This window comes from Salmo trutta, chromosome 36, assembly GCF_901001165.1.
Source record: "Salmo trutta chromosome 36, fSalTru1.1, whole genome shotgun sequence".
Lineage (NCBI taxonomy): Eukaryota > Metazoa > Chordata > Actinopteri > Salmoniformes > Salmonidae > Salmo > Salmo trutta.
This window is the reverse complement of record NC_042992.1, coordinates 34,414,474-34,434,624: the sequence shown is the minus strand read 5'-3', so window position 1 is coordinate 34,434,624 and position 20,151 is coordinate 34,414,474. Positions and strand designations below refer to the sequence as shown.

Genomic DNA, 20,151 nt, shown 5'->3' with positions numbered 1-20,151 from the left:
GGGTAGCAACTCCAGTGTATATTTGGCCTTGCCTTTTAGGTTTTTTTCCTACTGAAAAGTGAATTTGTCTCCCAGTGTCTGTTGGAAATCAGATTGAGCCAGGTTTTCTTCTAGGACTTTGCCTGTGCTTAACTCTATTCCTTTTATTTTTATCCTAAACAACTCCCTAGTCCTTGCTGATGACAAGCATATCCATAACATGATGCAGCCTCCACCATGCTTCAAAATATGAAGAGTGGTAGTCAGTAATATATTGTGTTAGATTTGCCCCAAACAAAATGCTTTGTATTTAGGACAAAAAAAGTTTTTTTTTTTGCCACATTTTTTGCAGTATTACTTTAGTGCCTTGTTGCAAACATGATGCATGTTTTGGAATATTTGTATTCCTTACAGGCTTCCTTGTTTTCACTCTGTCATTTAGGTTAGTATTGTGGAGTAACTACAATGTTGTTGATCCATCCTCAGTTTTCTTCTAAAACAACCATTTAACTCTGGAAATTGTTAAGTATGGAACAAAAAATATGAAAATGTATGTCCTCACTACTGTAAGTTGCTTTGGATAAAAGCGTCTGCTAAATGACTAAAATGTACATGTTTAAATCACCATTGGCCTCATTGTGAAATCCCTGAGTGTTTTCCTTCCTCTCTGTTAACTGAGTTAGGAAGGATGGCTGTATCTTTGCAGTGTCTGGGTGTATTGACCGTCCAAAGTGTAATTAATAACTTCACCATGCTCAAAGGGATATTCAATGTATGCTTTTTTTTGTACCCATCTACCAATCGGTGCCCTTCTTTGCGAGGCATTGTAAAACCTCCCTGGTCTTTGTCGTTGTGCTTGAGATTCACTGCTCGACTGAGGGACCTTACAGATAATTGTATGTGTGGGGTACAGAGAAGAGGTAGTCATTAAAACATCTTGTTAAACACTATTATTGCACACAGAGGGAGTCCATGCAACTTATTATCTGACTTGCTAAGCACATTTTTACTCCTGAAGTTATTTAGGCTAGTCATAATGAAGGGGTTTAATACTAATGTCTCAAGACATTTCAACTTTTAATTTTGAATTAATTTGTAAAAATGTCCTTTACCACAATTGTAAATGTCCTTCAGTCAAGTATTGAATTTCAAGCACAGATTCAACTATAAACACCAGGGAGCTTTTCAAAAGCATCATAAAGAAGAGCAGTGATTGGTATATGGGTAACAATAACAAATCAGACATTGAAAATATCTTTAAGCATGATCAAGTTAATAATTATAATGTGCTTAATGTATTAAACCACCTAGACACATTAAAGATGCAGTCGTCCTTCTGCACTGAGCTGCAGGACAGGCAGGAAACTGCTTAGGGATGTCATCACGAGGCCATTGATCAACAACATTTTAGGGACTCCACAATAATGACCTAAATGACATAGTGAAATATCACGGCAAAAAAACATGCAAAGACAATGAATCAAGTTGATTCACTCAAACAGTGCAAGATGTATTGGGACTTGTCTGGTTAATGTTTTTCAGATATGTTTGCTTCAGAAAAATGGCAATTAATCCACATATCAGCAATAATCCACAAATCAATACAAATACTTGATCTGAAACTGATCTGAAAAAACAAGGAACTAAATTATTACTGCAAAAAAAACACGGCCTAAATTGAAAGCATTATGTTTGGGGCAAATCCAACACAACACATCACTGAGTAACTGCCTCCTTATTTTCAAGTTTGGTGGTGGCTGCATCATGGTATGGGTATGCTTGACATCCACAAAGACTGGGGAGTTTTTCAGGATGAAAATAAATGGGAATTTGAAAAGAATAATGGGCAAATATTACACAATACAGGTGTGCAAAGCTCTTATGAGACTTACCCAAGAAGAATCACAGCTGCAATCAATGTCAAAGGTGTTCCTAACATGTTAAATACTTCTGCAACAACTATATTTGAGTTCTTTAATTTGTAGTCATATTTATTTATTTTTGTATAATTGTTCTTCCATTTTTACATTACAAATAGTATTTTGTGTAGATTGTTGACAAAAAAAATGACAATTAAATACATTTTAATCCCACTTTGTAAGACAACAAAATGTGAAGAAATCCAATGGGTCGGAATACTTTTGCAAGGAGCGGTATACAGTGCCAATTGTCTGAAAGTGACCAGGTTTTGTAAATGTAGTGACTTAAAGCAACATAAATGTATTCCATAATTCATCACTGCTCCGTTTATTTAATCTACTGTGAGGAATTCTTCAGTGATGCTTTATAAATTCACCAGGAACACTTTCAGAAACTTTTTTTGACGTTGTACTAAATAGGATGTAAGCGTTTAAAACACAGTGTCAAGTCCCCAGTCTTCGGAATTCACACCTTGTCGCCCTCTCTTCCCTCTCCCAGCTAAACGACTCCCTCTCACAACTTTACACGGATCTCTTCTCCTTTAAACTGCATGTTGACTGGATGATTGACGCCCGAGTCAATATGAGCTTGCCAGTCTCTCCCAAGACACTAGAGGTCGCTAAAGGCCTGCATAATCTCTCAAGCTTCTGTTCTACTGCACTGCAGCAGGTAGGTAGCGCAATATACTCTGGGTACAGTTCTAGGATCCACTGACGCGCTCAAATTCCAAACCTTATCCATAAGTGAGAGAGTATGTGACCGACCTTAGATCAGAGTATAGGCTCAATGTACCCAATAATTTTAGCTTAGTCACTGTGTGTAAAGAACATCTATATAATATAACACACGGAAAAGTTGTTTGGATTTGGATAATTCACTGTGGCATGTTCAGGAGTCATATTTTACAGTAACATACGATTCTTAGTTCGCACCATTCTAACTTTTCCCACCCCCTTTCTTCCCGCATTATAGACTGCATGCACACTACCCCAGATTTCCATCCCCTCCTTCCCAACACAACTCAAAGCCTGGGATGTGGCCCTCCTCTCCTACGAGATTCCTGAGCGGTTACGATTCTACTGTCAATGGTCAACCAGAGTGTTGCTCCTCCTTAGGTCAAAGGTTCAGCGCCTTTGACATAAAGTTTCCCACTCTGTGCAACAACAAATGCCTTCCTCGAAAGCAGTGTTATCTTATTCAATTTAACTCAAGGTTTTTTGCCGCGGTAAGTATGCTTACTTACTGTGATTGCGAATTGTGTTCAACTTGAGTACTTAAGATTCAGCTTACTGCAACGTCATTCTTTCAAACATAATGCACTCTATAACGTCAGTTGTTTTTTACCTCTCCCTTTGGTCTTAGCTCGTTTATATGTTGAAATGAAAATTCTTCTTCTTTAATATACAGTCATTTATAATATCCTTATTACAGTGCTGTTACCGAAGAATGTGATTGAATTAGGGTTAACCCTAACCCTAAATATGAATGAGCCCATGACCCTGTTTTGTATTGTATTTACTGAATGTACAGTTATTTATTAACCAAGTGTCTCATATCTGAGCCGATTATATTTCTGATGCTGGCATCACATATTTTTATACAAATACATTCTAATATCCATGGGATTTAGCCATCTAAAATAAAAAGACAGTGATTTATTACCATGTTGTCCTGCATTTCTATACATCATTCTAAATAAACGGACATACTGTTTGTGTAACTTAATTGAATTGTATCTACATCATGACTTCATAACACATTTATAAGGCTTTCATAGCAGTACTATCGACCCGTAGCACTCGCTTCCGTCATCATCAAGTGCTTCGAGAGTCTAGTCAAAGACCATATCACCTCCTCCCTCCTCGACACACTCGACCCTCTCCAATTCGCCTACCGCCCCGGCAGAGCCACGGATGACACAATCGCCATTCCACTGCACACTGCCCTCGCCCACCTGGACGAAAGGAATGCATATGTGAGGATGAGGTTCATCGACTACAGCTCAGCCTTCAAAAATATAGTGCCCTCTAAGCTCACCGCAAAGCTCACAGCCCTGGGACTAAACTCCACTCGATGCAACAGCGCCGCCGTGGAGACGGTTAAAAACTTCACGTTCCGTGGCGTACACATCTCAGAGGAGCTGAAATGGTTGAATCACGCGGACACTGTGGTGAAGAAGGCACGACAGTGACTCTGTCTCCGACGGCCCTCACAGTGTGGCCCTCACAGTGTGGCCCTCACAGTGTTCTACAGGACCGCAATCAAGAGCATACTGTCGGGGTGCATCACAGTCTGGTACGGCAACTCCACCGCTGACCGCAAGGAGCTACCAGAAGGTGGAAAGCTCAGCCGAACACACGATTGGGTGCACACTGCCTGCCCTACAGGACACCTACAACACCAGGTGTCGCAGGAAGGCCTAGGAGATCATCAGAGACACCAGCCACCCGAGCCACGGACTGTTCTCCCCACTTCCATCACTCAGACACGGACAGTATAGGAGCATCATGGTAAAAAAAATGAAAGACTGGCCAATAGCTTGTAACCCCAGACCATCAGGCTGCAGTAGGTACCCTTTAAATGAAGTGTCACCCAGAACTTTGCTACACATGAACATGTAACACTGAGGACATATTGCTAACACAGCTAAAGTGACAGTACAGTTGTAAGTTGCGTAGTATTGCGAGGCACAGAGAAATGTATCTGCCCCAAGGGGGGCTGGAGGGGTTAGAAAAGATGTTGGGCAGAATAGCTGGTGGTCGGATGAGTGGCGGTGGGGGAGATAGTTGGATAGTTGGCAAGCTGGAGGAAATAGAGTTGGCAGGCACTCAAGATACGAGAGGATCGCACTATAAAGTTGTTTTGGTGCGTGACCCCCTGCAGCTGTTCGGTTTGTCAAATGAGGGGAGAGAGGGAGTTGGAGAGGAAGACAGAAAGAAAGACAGAAAGAACTAATTAAAAAATAAAGAACGACAGACAAAGACAGAAAGAAAGAAAAACAAAAACAGAAAGACAGAAAGAAAGACAAAAAGTCAGACTGAAAGACAGAAAGACAGACAGAAAGACAGAAAGACAAAAAGAAAGACAGAAAGAAAGAAAGACAGAATAAAGACAGAAAGAATGAAAGAGGACAAAACAGGTGGACAAGTTGAGGAAAAGAGGCAGTCATTTGAAAGCCTGTGACGGAGTGTGTGCCAGTTGTTAAGCCCAGGTCACACACAGATGGTTATCCAAGCCCAGGTTTGTCAGAGTGGCATGCCCACTCTCGCTCCTCTTCAAAGGTGAAATGTGCAGCCAGAGTGGAGGGAGAGAGAGAGAGAGAGAGAATGGAAAAAGAGAGAGTGTCTAGATAAGTGTTTGGATAGACACACGATAGACACGGGCGTTCATTTGTTGACTGACAGATCAAACTCAAAACATTGACTGGTCTTGGGCTCCACAACAGGGAGGGAAGCCACCAGTGGGAGTGGCTGGCTTTCGACTGATGGGACAGACAGCTCACCAGAGAATCCGGAAGGAGGGAGAGAATGAGGGAGGAGTGCAGGAGGTGAGGAACAGGGGAGCGAGATAATGTAAGGATTAAAGTAGGGGAGGAGATATCAAAATGCACAAACAGCGGAGATAGAAGGGCCTTTGCCGAGAAAGACAGACACGGACAGCTATTCGACAAAATCTCTAGAGCACTAGAGAACTCTTTTAACTTGTGATTGGAAGCGCTACAGCGCAGCTTATGTTTTGTGGAAGCACTTCTGAAAGGTGCACTACTTGGTAGATGTGGGCAGGGATACAGATTCACTGCAACCTGTCTGTGAGGAACATCACAATATCAGTGTGAAGTCAACCACAGAGCCAAAATGACAGTAAGTAAACCCACCTCTCAACCCCATTTTCCTCTGCAACCAAGAAAGAATTAGGAGCAATGTGTTTCATTCAGCCAATATTCATCAAGGTTTAGGGAGACATTTGTAGAGGTTTTCTAAGATGCTGACAACTTCTGGAATTGATTTGATCCAGTTTTACTTCATACATTTTTTCCCGAAATGTATTAATAGGAAATTCCCTTTTATTGCACTGTTATATCAACAACGGGGGTCCAGTCTCTAATGCATGTACTGCCTCCATTACAATAGTGTATTTTCCTTGCCGACTACGCCAATTTAGAATGTACATCATGCATAAATGCAACCCCCCCCCACACACACAAATGTACTCATAAAGCTTAGAGTATTTATATTTCATTGAATTTTCATTTAGGATCAAAAATAAAAATGGAAATAGCCGGTTAATATTGAGCTGTATAAATGCAAGCAACATTTCTGCCTCATAGTGGTGTGAGATGTCCCCATTATGTGACAAAATGCTATCACACGTGTCACTGATACTAGACAGCAGGTTATTAGATACAACCAACTGAATATGTAGTATACACTATTCAGTAACACTTTATAATTCATTGTAAATGATTATACATGTTTCTAAATGCTTTATAAATGATTATACATGCTATGAAAGCTTATGAATTGTAATCCTTGTAATCTTTGTAAATAATGAAATACCTATTTATTAACAGTTTACTAATGCTTGTTCATGATAGGTTTTATAAAGTGTTTACCCATTATATTGATTCATATTCATATCAGTCCGTACTGTTTCTGCTTACACTATTGATACAGAACGTTCCACTATTGCAATCCATATTGAGTAGTAGATAGACATGGGGTAGAGGACAGGACAAGCTTAATCCCAAACCACACAACTCTCTTTCCCCCAACACAAAGTTACATAACCAAGGTGTTAAATCCATGTCCCTACAGGCTATTCAGGTAATACCGTGCTGGCAGGGGTCTGGTCTGGGCTTAAACCCGTGGAGCTAGCTATGCCACAGAGATGTACTAATGGGGTGTCTTGGGGTCAATCCGGTCGGCTAATACAGAAAAATCCCACAATAGCTCTCCTGGTGCCAATCAATGGAAAAGACAACAACCAATCAGAATAAATCAAAGGCTTTGTTGAAATAGGAGGTGTCCAAAAACTGTCCATCAAGCCATTCATAGGGCTATAAAGGGAAGTCTTTACATCTGGTTTAGTGATAAGTATCACGACAGATATCTGCTATGCTCCCATCTCCGCAGGCTGCCACGAGACTATTGGACGAGATGTGCCATCTCACGGCCCAGTCGCTTACATCCCTGGAGACCTCGGACCACTTCCAGGTGGTCAAGATGTTAGGGGAGGGGTCGTACGGGAAGGTCATGTTGGCTGTACATCGGAAAAGAGGTCAACTATGGATCTGTTTGACTCCTAACCCCAGTTTGCCTGGCCTCATATCTCCAGAATGTCTTTCTTTCTTTTGTTCTGATCACTTTTCTTTCTCTTCCTTCCCTCAAGGAACTCCAATGGCCCTGAAGTTCTTTCCTCGTGATTCCACAAATCTCTTCTCCTTTTTGCGAGAGTATAACCTCTCCCTCTCCTTCTGCACCCACCCGTCCTTGACCAAGGCCCTGGGCATTGCCTTCTCCACCCCCTCACATTACGTTTTTGCCCAGCAAGCCAGCCTCTTCGGTGATCTATACGACGTCATTGTCCCTGAGGTATAATATACAGTATGTGTAAAAAAAGTTCCACTCCCATGAGACATTTGTCAGTGTTCTCTTATGAATCTTTGGTAACTAACAGAATGGGAAATGTAGTTCAACTGTGCCTATGTCTATGTCTCAGGTGGGTGTGGAGGAGGACTGCGTCCAGAGGGTGGTTTCCCAGCTGTGCGGTGCCCTGACCCACCTCCACTCCCTGGGCTTCGTCCACCGCGACGTCAAGCCCGAGAACATCTTCCTGGTCGACGCTGCCTGCCGCTGGGTCAAACTGGGCGACTTCGGTATGGCCAAGGCCACGGGAACCAAGGTACCTGGTGTGTGGTATAGTTCTGCTTACTGTACGCCCGAGGCAGAGATGGCGAAGGAGTCGGAGGATAGTAGACATAATACTGCATCAAAACCTGATGGAGGAAATGGGTTGGACAACAAGATCAAGAGGGTGTGGGTGTCGGTGGAGGCCAGTACAGACTGCTGGGCCTTGGGGATCCTCATCTACGCCATGCTGACTGGCAGTCTACCCTGGACGCAGACTGCGTCCGACGACCGCTCTTACATCAAGTACCAAGAGTGGTTTGACCAGCAGAACGATCAAGATGGTCAGGACGATGAACTAGACCTATGGGGGGAAGGAAAAGACGAGGACATCATGATGACTTTGGATGAAGACAAGCAGAATCGGAGCAAGAGAAAATCCCATCCAGTCGCCCCCCAGTTTGCTTGTTTCACCCCACTGGCCAGTTCCCTTTTCCTGTCACTACTTCACCCACAGCCTGGGCTTCGCGGTAGGCCCGACGATGTGCTGGGCTACCTCGGAGGAGACTGGTTGCAGGTGAAGGAGAAGATACAGCTGGAGGAGGAGAGGAAGACAATCAGAGGGCGAGAGGTCATCAGGAACGAGAAAGAGAGGGAGGGAAGGGGAGAGGGATATAGGAGTGGTGACACACGATCATGAACTCACAAACTCAGAGGTGAAAGAGACAATATTTTTGGACCTCCCAGAAGACAATACATATCCTCTGATGTGTCACATTGGTGCTTAAAAAGACATTGTACAGTATATAATACCACTACAGTTGCACTTACTGTACGATAAATAGCCATCAAGTCATTGTTGATACTTTATAGCATTTGGGGATAGACACAGCTGCAATTGGCTACTTTAGGGACTTGTAAGCACTTTATAATTATCATTTCGATGTGTTCAATCTAGTTAATTCTAAGTGTGACTTGATGATGGTGTTTCTGTATTCTAATGTTTTTTTTAAATATGTAAATGTCATCTGTATGTCATATAATTTCTTGTGGTTGGAATTGAGTCTAATAAACATTTTATTATGAGTTATCATTTGGATTAAACTCATAAATTCAAAGTTTTCCTGGGCCTACCTCTCTAGATTGCTATGATATTTACAAATGTTAAAGTCTTCTGCATTTTGTGTTGATTCTACAGTAAGTTATCTGGCTAGTCTACTGTATTAAGTTAAGCAAGAAAATTGACCAGATTTCAGATTTTTTTATTTTATTATTGGACTTGGAAAGTAGAATAACAACAGCGACTGCAAGCACAGCACTAGGCAAAAACTGGTTGAATCATCGTTGTTTCCATGTCATTTCAACAACAAAAATGTAATGTGATGACATCGAATTAACGTGGAAAACTGATTGGATTAGCAAAAAGTCATCAACGTAAGGGAATTCAGTCTTTTCCACCCAACTTTTAACCTAAATCCAATGACACGGTGACATGTTTTGTTGATTTCACGTTGAATTCAGGTTAACTCAACCAAATGTAAATCAAAACTAAACGTTGAACTGACGTCTGTGCCTAGTGGGACATGACTATCACTCCATAATGTGAACTCCATGCAGTAGGCAGTTGACCTTCAACAAGTAGCCATACTCCTCGCCATAGAAGGAACCGGAATTATGATACAACATAAATCTGCTTGTCTGCACAGCAGGGTGCTCCAAAAGCCCATAATAATGCACAATGTCAGCAGAACGTCATCGTCCCCATTGCAAATGGACGGAAATATGGAGGCCATTTTATGTGTTTGGGACCATCTCACTCCACAAGACGACACAGTGACTGTCATTCACTTATCATGACAAACAAGATCCAGGGAAGATTGGAACAAAATGGCTGCTTGTTATGACACATTTGCATTGTGGTGTGCGAGTAACTGAACACTATTTAATAACCATAATATGACCCCCAGGTATGCATAGGCCTACATACAAACACACACCCTCACATACAGACACTAACACACAGAGTACCAAACACACACAGAGAGATCTTCCCAGGGTGCCACCACAGACATATTTAAAAATAGACCGGCAGCAGTTTATTAACCAAGACGAACCATCATCATCCCCAACCCCCTGCTCTGCACCTTTCTCACTTGTGAGCCTACAAAGTTCTCAAACAGTTCACACACAGCATTCGCTTAACCCACTCACACACACTTTCAGTCCACATTATCACAAACAATGGGTGAATTCCTTGAACAGACCACACATGAAGTCTTGTCAGCTCTCTTTCTCATACCATCAATACAGTACCGGTCAAAAGTTTTAGAACACCTACTCATTCAAGGGTTTTTCTTTATTTTTATTTTTACTATTTTCTACATTGTAGAATAATAGCGAATACATCAAAACTATAAAATAACACATATGGAATCATATAGTAACCAAAAAAGTGTAAACAAATAAAAACATATTTTATATTTGAGATATTTCAAATAGCCACCATTTGCCTTGATGACAGCTTTGCAAACGCTTAGCATTCTCTCAACCAGCTTCATGAGGTTGTCACCTGGAATGCATTTCAATGAACAGGTGTGCCTTGTTAAAAGTTAATTTGTGGAATTCCTTTCCTTCTTAATGTGTTTGAGCCAATCAGTTGTGTTGTGACAAGGTAGGGGTGGTATACAGAAGATAGCCATATTTGGTAAAAGACCAAGTCCATATTATGGCAAGAACAGCTCAAATAAGCAAAGAGAAACAATAGTCCATCATTACTTTAAGACATGACGGTCTGTCAATCCGAAAAATGTAAAGAACTTTGAAAGTTTCTTCAAGTGCAGTCGCAAAAACCATCAAGCGCTATGATGAAACTGGCTCTCATGAGGACCGCCACAGGAATGGAAGACCCAGAGTTACCTCTGTTGCAAAGGATAAGTTCATTAGAGTTACCAGCCTCAGAAATTGCAGCCCAAATAAATGCTTCACAGAGTTCAAGTAACAGACACATCTCAACATCAACTGTTGAGAGGAGATGTGAATCAGGCCATCATGATCAAATTGCTGCAAAGAAACCACTACTAAAGGACACCAATAAGAAGAAGAGACTTGCTTGGGCCAAGAAACACAAGCAATGGACATTAGACCGGTGGACATTTGTCCTTTGGTCTGATGAGTCCAAATTGGAGATGTTTGGTTCCAACCGCCGTTTCTTGTGAAACATGGTGTGGGTGAATGGATGATCTCTGCATGTGTATTTCCCACCGGAGGAGGGTGTTATGGTGTGGGGGTGCTTTGCTGGTGACACTGCATGGCACAGCATTCTGCAGTGATATGCCATCCCATCTGGTTTGGGCTTAGTGGGACTATCATTTGTTTTTCAACAGGACAATGACCCAACACACCTCCAGTCTATGCAAGGGCTATTTTACCAAGAAGGAGAGTGATGGAGTTCTGCATCAGATGACCTGGCCTCCATAATCCCCCGACCTCAAACCAACTGATATGGTTTAGAATGAGGAGGACCACAGAGTCAAGGAAATGCAGACAACAAGTGCTCAGTGTGTGTGGGAAATCCTTCAAGACTATTGGAAAAGCATTCCAGGTGAAGCTGGTTGAGAGAATGCCAAGCGTGTGCAAAGCTGTCATCAAGGCAACGGGTAGCTACTTTAAACAAATCTAAATATATTTTTATATTTTAAATTCTTCAACACTTTTTTGGTTACTACATCATTCCCTATAAGTTCTTTCATAGTTTTGATGTCTTCACTTCATTCTACAATGTAGAAAATAAAGAAAAACCTTGAAGGCAAAAAAACACACTTCGTCGAACATTCTCATGAAATAATAACAAAATACAAAATCTAACTTTCAAACTTTCTAACTTTTTACCCTCAAAGATGAATTAATGTCAATTATTTTTCTACCATGCATCATCCATAAGATGCACAAAGACACCTTTTGAAGGTTTTTATTGCCACTTTCACATGTCATGATGAGTAATGACGACCAAGGCAATAAATCATAAGTACGCATCCAGTGACAGGCAAAGGGTGGGTATTTGAAGAATCTCAAATATAAAATATATTTTGATTTGTTTAACACTTTTTTTGGTTACTACATGATTCCATATGTGTTATTTCATACAATGTACAGTAGAAAAAAGTCAAAATAAAGAAAAAAACCCTAAATGAGTAAGTGTTCTAAAACTTTTGACCGGTAGTGTACGTGAACAGTAAACACTCCAATGCACATATATCACACTAACTCCATGTACAATAAGTCTGTCAATAAAATAGTTATTCTTTAGGACTATTGTAATAAGTCTTTGTGTACAACCCTACATGGGTCAATTCTGCCTGACTGTGTCCGGCTAGTCAATTTATTAGCTTGAATACATTTGCTCTCTTGACACTTGCCAATTCTTGGAAACGACAGCGAGGTCAGTGGCAAGATATCTACATGTACAGTATGTTGAACCATTACCCAGTCAAACCAAAACATTATAGAACTGTAACTCAACCAACACAAGGCAACTGGAAAACTTGTGGTTGTATCATTCTTACCTAACACTTTACATACAACCTGGTCCCGTGTGGCTCAGTTGGTAGAGCATGGTGTTTGCAATGCCAGGGTTGTAGGTTCGATTCCCACGGGGGACCAGTACGGGAAAAAAATTTATGAAATGTATGCATTCACTACTGTAAGTCGCTCTGGATAAGAGCATCTGCTAAATGACTAAAATGTAAATCCAGGACACTCAAATTTGTCTGATATGTTACATTTGGTATGGTTACCTAAGACAATATTTACCACTTTCTCCAATTAGAAAAAACAGTACAAGAATTCAACATCTAGTGGGTTTGAGTAATCTTGACCCATAGACTACATTAGATCCCAAAGACCAACAGCCGGTCCTTACAAACAACTGATTCCATGTTGAGTCCTGGGTGATACAACTCCAGATCCCCTTGTAAAACACTGAGGTTGAAGCACCCAATGCAAGATAGGTTACACTACAATGGGTTGTCCTTTGGGTAAAAACTCTGGTTTTATGAGCAAAACCAGGGGCAGGAAATGGCGGCAGAAAAGGGGCACTAGACAGTAGTAAATGTATATGGATGGATAAAATACAGTTGTCATCTGCCAGGCTAACAACACCAGGTTATAACTCACTCGGCCAAAACTCGTTAAACTCGTTAATTATGGCTCGTTAACGGCTGGACAGTTTAATTAGGGTATTACACATGAGAAGGAGAGGGGCTGGGTTGGAGGGGGCTGAGAAGGATTACTGCACAGCTCCAATAAAGTATTACAACCGTGGCTCACTCCTGACATTTCACCTGATACCAGTCATTAATGGTGTGTGCTTGTAAAAGTATGCTTGTGTGTGTGAGAGTGAGGGGGTGGGGCAAGAAAGTGCATTTTAGGTATGTTTAAAAGGTATTTTCTCGTAGCCACAACATCAGAACATCCCATGCCAACTAAATTCAAACCGATCTGTCTCGTACTTTGGCTTAGAGTTTCCTAGATATGTATTAAATGTTGACATACAATTTTACATAAGGTGCCAGTCTCTGATGGGTAAGTTAATATTAGCATCCAGTAGCTACAAGTCTGTTAATGGGCCTAGCACACGACTAGTGCAGTCAGTCACTCTGCGGTCTGACACCTGAACCCCCGCACTGCCTTCGACCAGACCTGTGTTTGTGAGGATGTAGGACATGAGAGCATTGGAATCAGAACTAGAATCTCATGTGCTTGTGTACAAATGTTATAACTCTCAAATATAATTTGAAATACAAGGTAAAGAATAACATTACATAACATAATAAAGTGACTTTTCAAAGATGCTATTCAGTCACGTCCTCCTGAAAAGGATACTTTTATAATATGAGTTGGATTGAAGTGTTTGAAAGGTGTTTCAGATATATTTTCAGAATTAACGAGGCTCTATGGTAATACTGAAAACACCTAAATCAAATACCTAAAGCGAATACAGCACATTTATCCAAAAATTGCTTGTTCGGAATCGACAACCACCAAGTTGATGGAAACATCATGTTAAATTGTGTTTTGAGAGCAACATCCCTTCCTCTGCCACAACGAACCACTAATTCTATCATTTTCTAATGTAGGATAATGAATGTCCCCTAGTTAGCATGCTTCAAATATCATGTCCAAATCATCTCTGAAAGGGATTGTGTAGTTCAAATGAAGTTTATTTTGGATGATTTGGACATGAAATTTAAACCATACCAATGGGGGACATTTACTTACATGGGTTTTGGTTAGAAAATGCTAATATTAGCAGTTGGTGTCAGTGGCTAGTTGAACATAACCAAAGTGTGGATTGCAGTCTTTTCTTGTACATACAGCCAGTAGACTAAGGAAACAAATATGCTAATTTCCAATTTGGCTAAGTTATCCCTTGAATGTGAAAAATGTAAGGATATTTGACACTGAGCTTGGTCCAGACCCTCTTGGTATTTTCACAGTACGTCCTCTTCCAAGCATTGACAGACTAATAGCATTGCAAGTCCCGTTCCTCAGAACTATGAGTACATGTGTATCAGCCACGTGTTGCCAATTGATCAGTTGAACGATATCCTGGGACGGATGGGGACAGATGGGGGAATAGAGAGAGATAGATGAGGCTCAGTGGAAGTCATTGAGACTGTACCTCCTCTCCTTTTTCCCCATCTCTCTCATTACTCTCACCATCCATCCATCTCCTTCCTTCGTTTTCTCTGTCAGCAATGCTAAAAGCGACCAGCCACAGAGAGATCATGCACAGACCCCCTGTTCCTCACCTCTCCCTCACTCTTCCTTCTCGTCTGTCTAGGTCATGTCACCAGCAACCAGTCATGGAGTCGCGCTAACCCCCTCTCACCCCCACCTCTTTCTCTCCCCCCCTCTCTCCTTCTCTTCATTGACTTCCAGCCTCTGCCTGGTTTGTTGTCACACTCTTATCAATCTGTCTGTCCACTGTGTTCTTCACATGATGTTCCCTGTGCCCATGTCCCCCTGACCCTGTTGTGTCAACTTGGTATTTGAGACGAATGTGTCAGATCTATTAAAAGGTCCAATGCAGCGATTTTATTTCAATATCAAATAATTATTGGGTTAATAAAATAAATATTTTTATATACTTTTATTTATTCAGGGCAACCCAATTGAGACCAGTGTCTCATTTACAATGGTGCCTGACAAAATTACATCAACAAAATGATTAAGAAACTACCAGACAGCTATAAATACATCAGGTTATTACAACGAGTTATAATAATACATTGAAACAATTGCACGCTTCAGTAAACTCAATTAACAACAGAGTTTTAAACTGCTCTATCGGCACCAGGGAATCCATTTTGCGTAATGAAAGTTGCGGAGGGATCCGTGACAGCTTCCTGCTGTTCGTAGAGAGGTAAGATCTAAAAGATCCCCCAAAAAATAAGCCCATCTTAAATCTTAGCGTTTTAACTAGCTCATCTGTATACATTATTTTTTATATTAGATCTTATCAATCCAAACGCCCAGATATTTATAGGCGGGACCCCACTCTATAAGAGAACCAAACATCCAATTAGTGAATGTCTAGCCCGTGTGAGATATTTTCCTGTGAATTAGAGAACAACATATATTTAGTTTTGCCTGCATTAAGGACATTTTTTAAATCAACCAGGGCTTTCTGGGATGTAACTTAATCAGATCACAGCTCTAACATACCTTGATCAACAGTCGGTGCGATGGCATCTATACACAGATTAATATTACAGGATTTAATACATAGACCCAATATTTTTTATATAAAGAGTAAAGAGAACAGGTCCCAAAATCGACCCCTGCAGTAACCTTGCATAATATCAAGGAAACTAGACTTGACACCAACCGAAAGCACACATTGTGTCCTGTCTGTCAAATAGTTCTTAAACCATTTATCTACGCCCATTTCAGACTGTTTTTTGAATGAGTAGGGAATGGTAACTGTGTTGAAGGCCTTGGAACGGTCTCTAAATAAGGCAGCACAATGATTTTTATGATCTAGGCAATTTAACCCATCAGCTGAAACAAGCATAGTGGCAGAAACAGTGCCATGTCCAGGTCTAAAACCACATTAGTGGAAATGTAGAATAGACTGAGAAGTTAAACAAGTTCTTAGCTGGGAGTTGGTCCAAATCTTTCCAAATCTTAGGGATAACACCAGTAGTAATTTGTCAAGTTAAAATTACAGGTTAGAGGTTCAACAATGAGTGGGGCAGAGAGCTATGACAGCCACCCCAGTCATAGACTGTTCTCTCTACTACCGCATGGCAAACGGTACCGGAGTGCCAAATCTAGGACAAAAAGGCTTCTCAACAGTTTTTACCCCCAAGCCATAAGACTCCTGAACAGGTAATCAAATGGTTATCCGGACTATTTGCATTGTGTGCCCTCCCCCTCCCCCCCTGTTACTCTCTGTTTATCTTATATGCATAGTCACTTTAACTATACATTCATGTACATACTACCTCAATTGGCCCGACCAACCATTGCTCCTACACATTGGCTAACCGGGCTATCTGCATTGTGTCCCACCACCCGCCAACCCCTCTTTTTACGCTACTGCTACTCTCTGTTCATCATATATGCATAGTCACTTTAACCATATCTACATGTACATACTACCTGAATCAGCCTGACTAACCGGTGTCTGTATATAGCCTTGCTACTCTTATTTTCAAATGTCTTTTTACTGTTTTATTTCTTTACTTACCTACACACACACACACACACACAAACATAAAAAAAATGTGCACTATTGGTTAGAGCATGTAAGTAAGCATTTCACTGTAAGGTCTACACCTGTTCTATTCGGCACACGTGACAAATAAACTTTGGTTTGATTTGATTTGAGAAGAGGTCAAGTGAAGCATCTCCTGCATAAACATTACATCATAGAAATCAAATGGTTGAAATGAAAATAAAGGATGTGGGGGCTGCAGGTTGCCTAGTGGTTAGAGTGTTGGGCCAGTAACCAAAAGGTTGCTAGATTGAATCCCCGAGCTGACAAGGTAAACATCAGTTGTTCTGCCTCTGAACAGGCAGTTAACCCACTGTTCCTAGGCTGTCATTGTAAATAAGAATTTGTTCTTAACTGACTTGCCTAGTTAAATAAAGGTCAAATAAATGTGAGTCTGCCTCATTCTCTACAATCTGTTCTGATGTGACTAAAGGACTCCCTCTAGTGGAATGAGATACATTTTCATAGATGATCCTTTCAAACAGATGGCTAGCTGACGCAAAATGGTTATTAAAAGCACTACAAATTTCCATTTTGTCTAGTATGGGACCAGAGGCTTTCAAAACCTGCTGGGGGTTACGACGGGGTGGAGTTTTGTTTGAAGGATTTGACCACTTTCCAGAAGTATGGCTTGATTACCACCACTCTCTGATACACAATTCAAGAAATATGTTGATTTTTCTTTTCTTTGAGATAGATGTCCATTTCTCAAATGTCCTCCAAAAACATCTTCTTAGCAAAGAGCAATTTCTCAAGCAAGTATTTTGCTAGGACTGTCTGGGGGTGGTTTGAGTGGGGAACTGAAAATTAGCTGATATTGGCATTGAGGTTTGGAACTCTCTTTCTTATTTGTCTAGTAACTAATTTACCGCATGGTGATGTCACCGTGGAAGGCCAAAACTCCCTCCCACTAAAACAGTGTGGAAATACATGTACATAAAACACCAAAAAGTCCCGTTGACTGCACTGGGCCTTTAACTTCTCAACCTTTCGTACTTTAGATAATGTGAGGTAGTTCAACGCGGGAATCTGCGTGGGCCTGTGTTAACCATCATGTCCCGTGTACAGTATATAGGTGTGAGTAGATATATTGAGGCTGGGGTGGCAGGTTAAAAGCACAGTGGTGTAAGCACTTAACTAAAAATACTTTAAAGCACTACTTATGGAGTTTTTTTTTTGTATCTGTACTTTACATTACTATTTTTGACAACTTTTACTTTTACTTCACTACATTCCTAAAGAAAATAATGTACTTTTTACTCCATACATTTCCCCTGACACCCAAAAATACTTGTTACATTTTCAATGATTAGCAGGACAAGAAAATGGTCCAATTCCCACACTTATCAAGAGAACATCCATGGTCATCCCTACTGTCTCTGATCTGGCGGACTGCCTAAACACAAATGCTTCGTTTGTAAATGATGTCTGAGTGTTGGAGTGTGGAGTGTGCCCCTGGCTATCTGTAAATAAATAAAGTACATTTTATCAATTACATTTACTTTTGTTACTTAAGTATATTTAAAACCAAATACTTGAAGTAGTATTTTACTGGGTGACTTTCACTTTTACCTGAGTCATTTTCTATTAAACGTATCTTTACTTTTACTCAAGTATGACAATTGGGCACTTTTTCCACCACTGCAAAAGCAGAGCATGTACAAAGCCATTCAAAGTGGCTCTGTGGTGGTCAGCGTTGGGCTGTCCCCCTAGTGGTAAAGGTTGACAGCTACAACAACTATTTGACACCCCTGTCAGGGGATATAGGGATGCAAATGTAAAACTTGAAATATTAATATCCTATGTTTGGAATGTATTTTGGGAAGCCATGTTTTCTAACACCTTTGACATACAGTACCAGTCAAAAGTTTGGAAACACCTACTCGTCCAAGGGTTTTATTTATTTGTACTATTTTCTACATTGCAGAACAATAGTGTAGAACTGAAAACTATGAAATAACACATGAGGAATCATGTAGTAACCCAAAAAGTGTTAAACAAATCAAAATATATTTTATATTTTCAGATTCTTCAAAGTCACCACCCTTTGCCTTGATGGCTTTGCACTCTCTCAAACAACTTCACCTGGAATGCTTTTCAACAGTCTTGAAGAGGTTCCCACATATGCTGAGCACTTGTTGGCTGCTTTTCCTTCACTCTGTGGTCCAACTCATCCAGGTGATTGTGGAGACCAGGTAATTTGATGCAGCACTCCATCATTACATTTACATTACATTTACGTCATTTAGCAGACGCTCTTATCCAGAGCGACTTACAGTAGTGAATGCATACATTTCATACAATTTCATACATTTTTTTTTTCTCCCTGTGCTGGCCCCCCCGTGGGAATCGAACCCACAACCCTGGTGTTGCAAACACCATGCTCTACCAACTGAGCTACAGGGACTCACTCTACACTCTCCCTCTTTGTCAAATAGCCCTTACACAGCCTGGAGGTGTGTTGGGTCATTGTCCTGTTGAAAAACAATTGATAGTCCCACTAAGTGCAAACCAGATGGGATGGCATGTCACTGCAGAATGCTGCGTTAGCCATGCTGGTTAAGTGTGCCTTGAATTCTAAATAAATCACTGACAGTGTCACCAGCAAATCACCCCCTCACCTCCTCCTCCATGCTTCAAGGTGGGAACCACACATGCGGAGATCATCCATTCACCTACTCTGCGTCTCACAAAGACTCCGAGGTTGGAACCAAAAATCTCAAATTTGGACTCATCAGACCAAAGGACAGATATCCACCAGTATAATGTCCATTCCTCGTGTTTCTTGGCCCAAGCAAGTCTCTTCTTATTATTGGTGTCCTTTAGTAGTGGTTTCTTTGCAACAATTTGACAATGAAGGCCTGATTCACACAGTCTTCTCTCAACAGTTGATGTTGAGATGTGTCTGTTACTTGAACTCTGTGAAGCATTTATTTGGGCTGCAATTTCTGAGGCTGGTAACTCTAATGAACTTATCCTCTGCAGCAGAGGTAACTCTGGGTCTTCCTTTCCTGTGGCGGTCCTCATGAGAGCCAGTTTCATCTTAGCGCTTGAAGTTTTTTTGCAACTGCACTTGAAAAAACTTTCAAAGTTTTTTATATTTTCCGGATTGACTGACCTACATGTCTTAAAGTAATGATGGACTGTCGTTTCTCTTTGCTTATTTGAGCTGTTTTTGCCATAATATGGACTTGGTCTTTTAACAAATAGGGCTACCTTGTCACAACACAACCGATTGGCTCAAACGCATTAAGAAGGAAAGAAATTACACAACTCCTTTAAGACTGTTGGAAAAGCATTCCAGGTGACTAAGTCGCTCTGGATAAGAGCGTCTGCTAAATGACGTAAATGTAAATGTACCTCATGAAGCTGGTTAAGAGAATGCCAAGAGTGTGCAAAGCAGTCGTCAAGGCAACGGGGTGGCTACTTTAAACAAATCAAAATATATTTTAATATTTTAAATTCTTCAATACTTTTTTGGTTACTACATAATTCCCTTTCATAGTTTTGATGTCTTCACTTTATTCTGCAATGTAGAAAATAAAGAAAAACCTTGAAGGTAAGAAAACACCCTTCGAACATTCTCACGAAATATTAACAAAATACTAAATCTAACTTTCAAACGTT

The 20,151-nt window shown here is 40.8% G+C and overlaps 1 protein-coding gene across 2 annotated transcripts; it reads left to right on the top strand.

Annotated features, from left to right (window-relative positions):
• The first annotated feature begins 5,024 nt into the window (after positions 1-5,024).
• On the top strand, positions 5,025-8,868 carry LOC115176179 (serine/threonine-protein kinase SBK1). 2 transcript variants are annotated; one of them, XM_029736038.1, is made up of 4 exons: positions 5,029-5,759; positions 7,032-7,176; positions 7,288-7,490; positions 7,618-8,868. In XM_029736038.1, the coding sequence occupies exons 1-4, from the start codon at positions 5,754-5,756 to the stop codon at positions 8,443-8,445; spliced, it is 1,182 nt and encodes a 393-aa protein (XP_029591898.1). In that variant the 5' UTR covers positions 5,029-5,753; the 3' UTR covers positions 8,446-8,868. The 2 variants fall into 2 exon arrangements, with proteins under 2 accessions (XP_029591897.1, XP_029591898.1); XM_029736037.1 differs by having other exon boundaries at positions 5,025-5,759; positions 7,032-7,490.
• Positions 8,869-20,151: the final 11,283 nt, after the last annotated feature.

Excerpts from the sequence above, each read along its gene's own strand:
- LOC115176179 (XM_029736037.1), top strand. Across the intron at positions 7,491-7,617 it reads ACGACGTCATTGTCCCTGAG|GTGGGTGTGGAGGAGGACTG; the intron begins GTATAATATACA and ends TCTATGTCTCAG.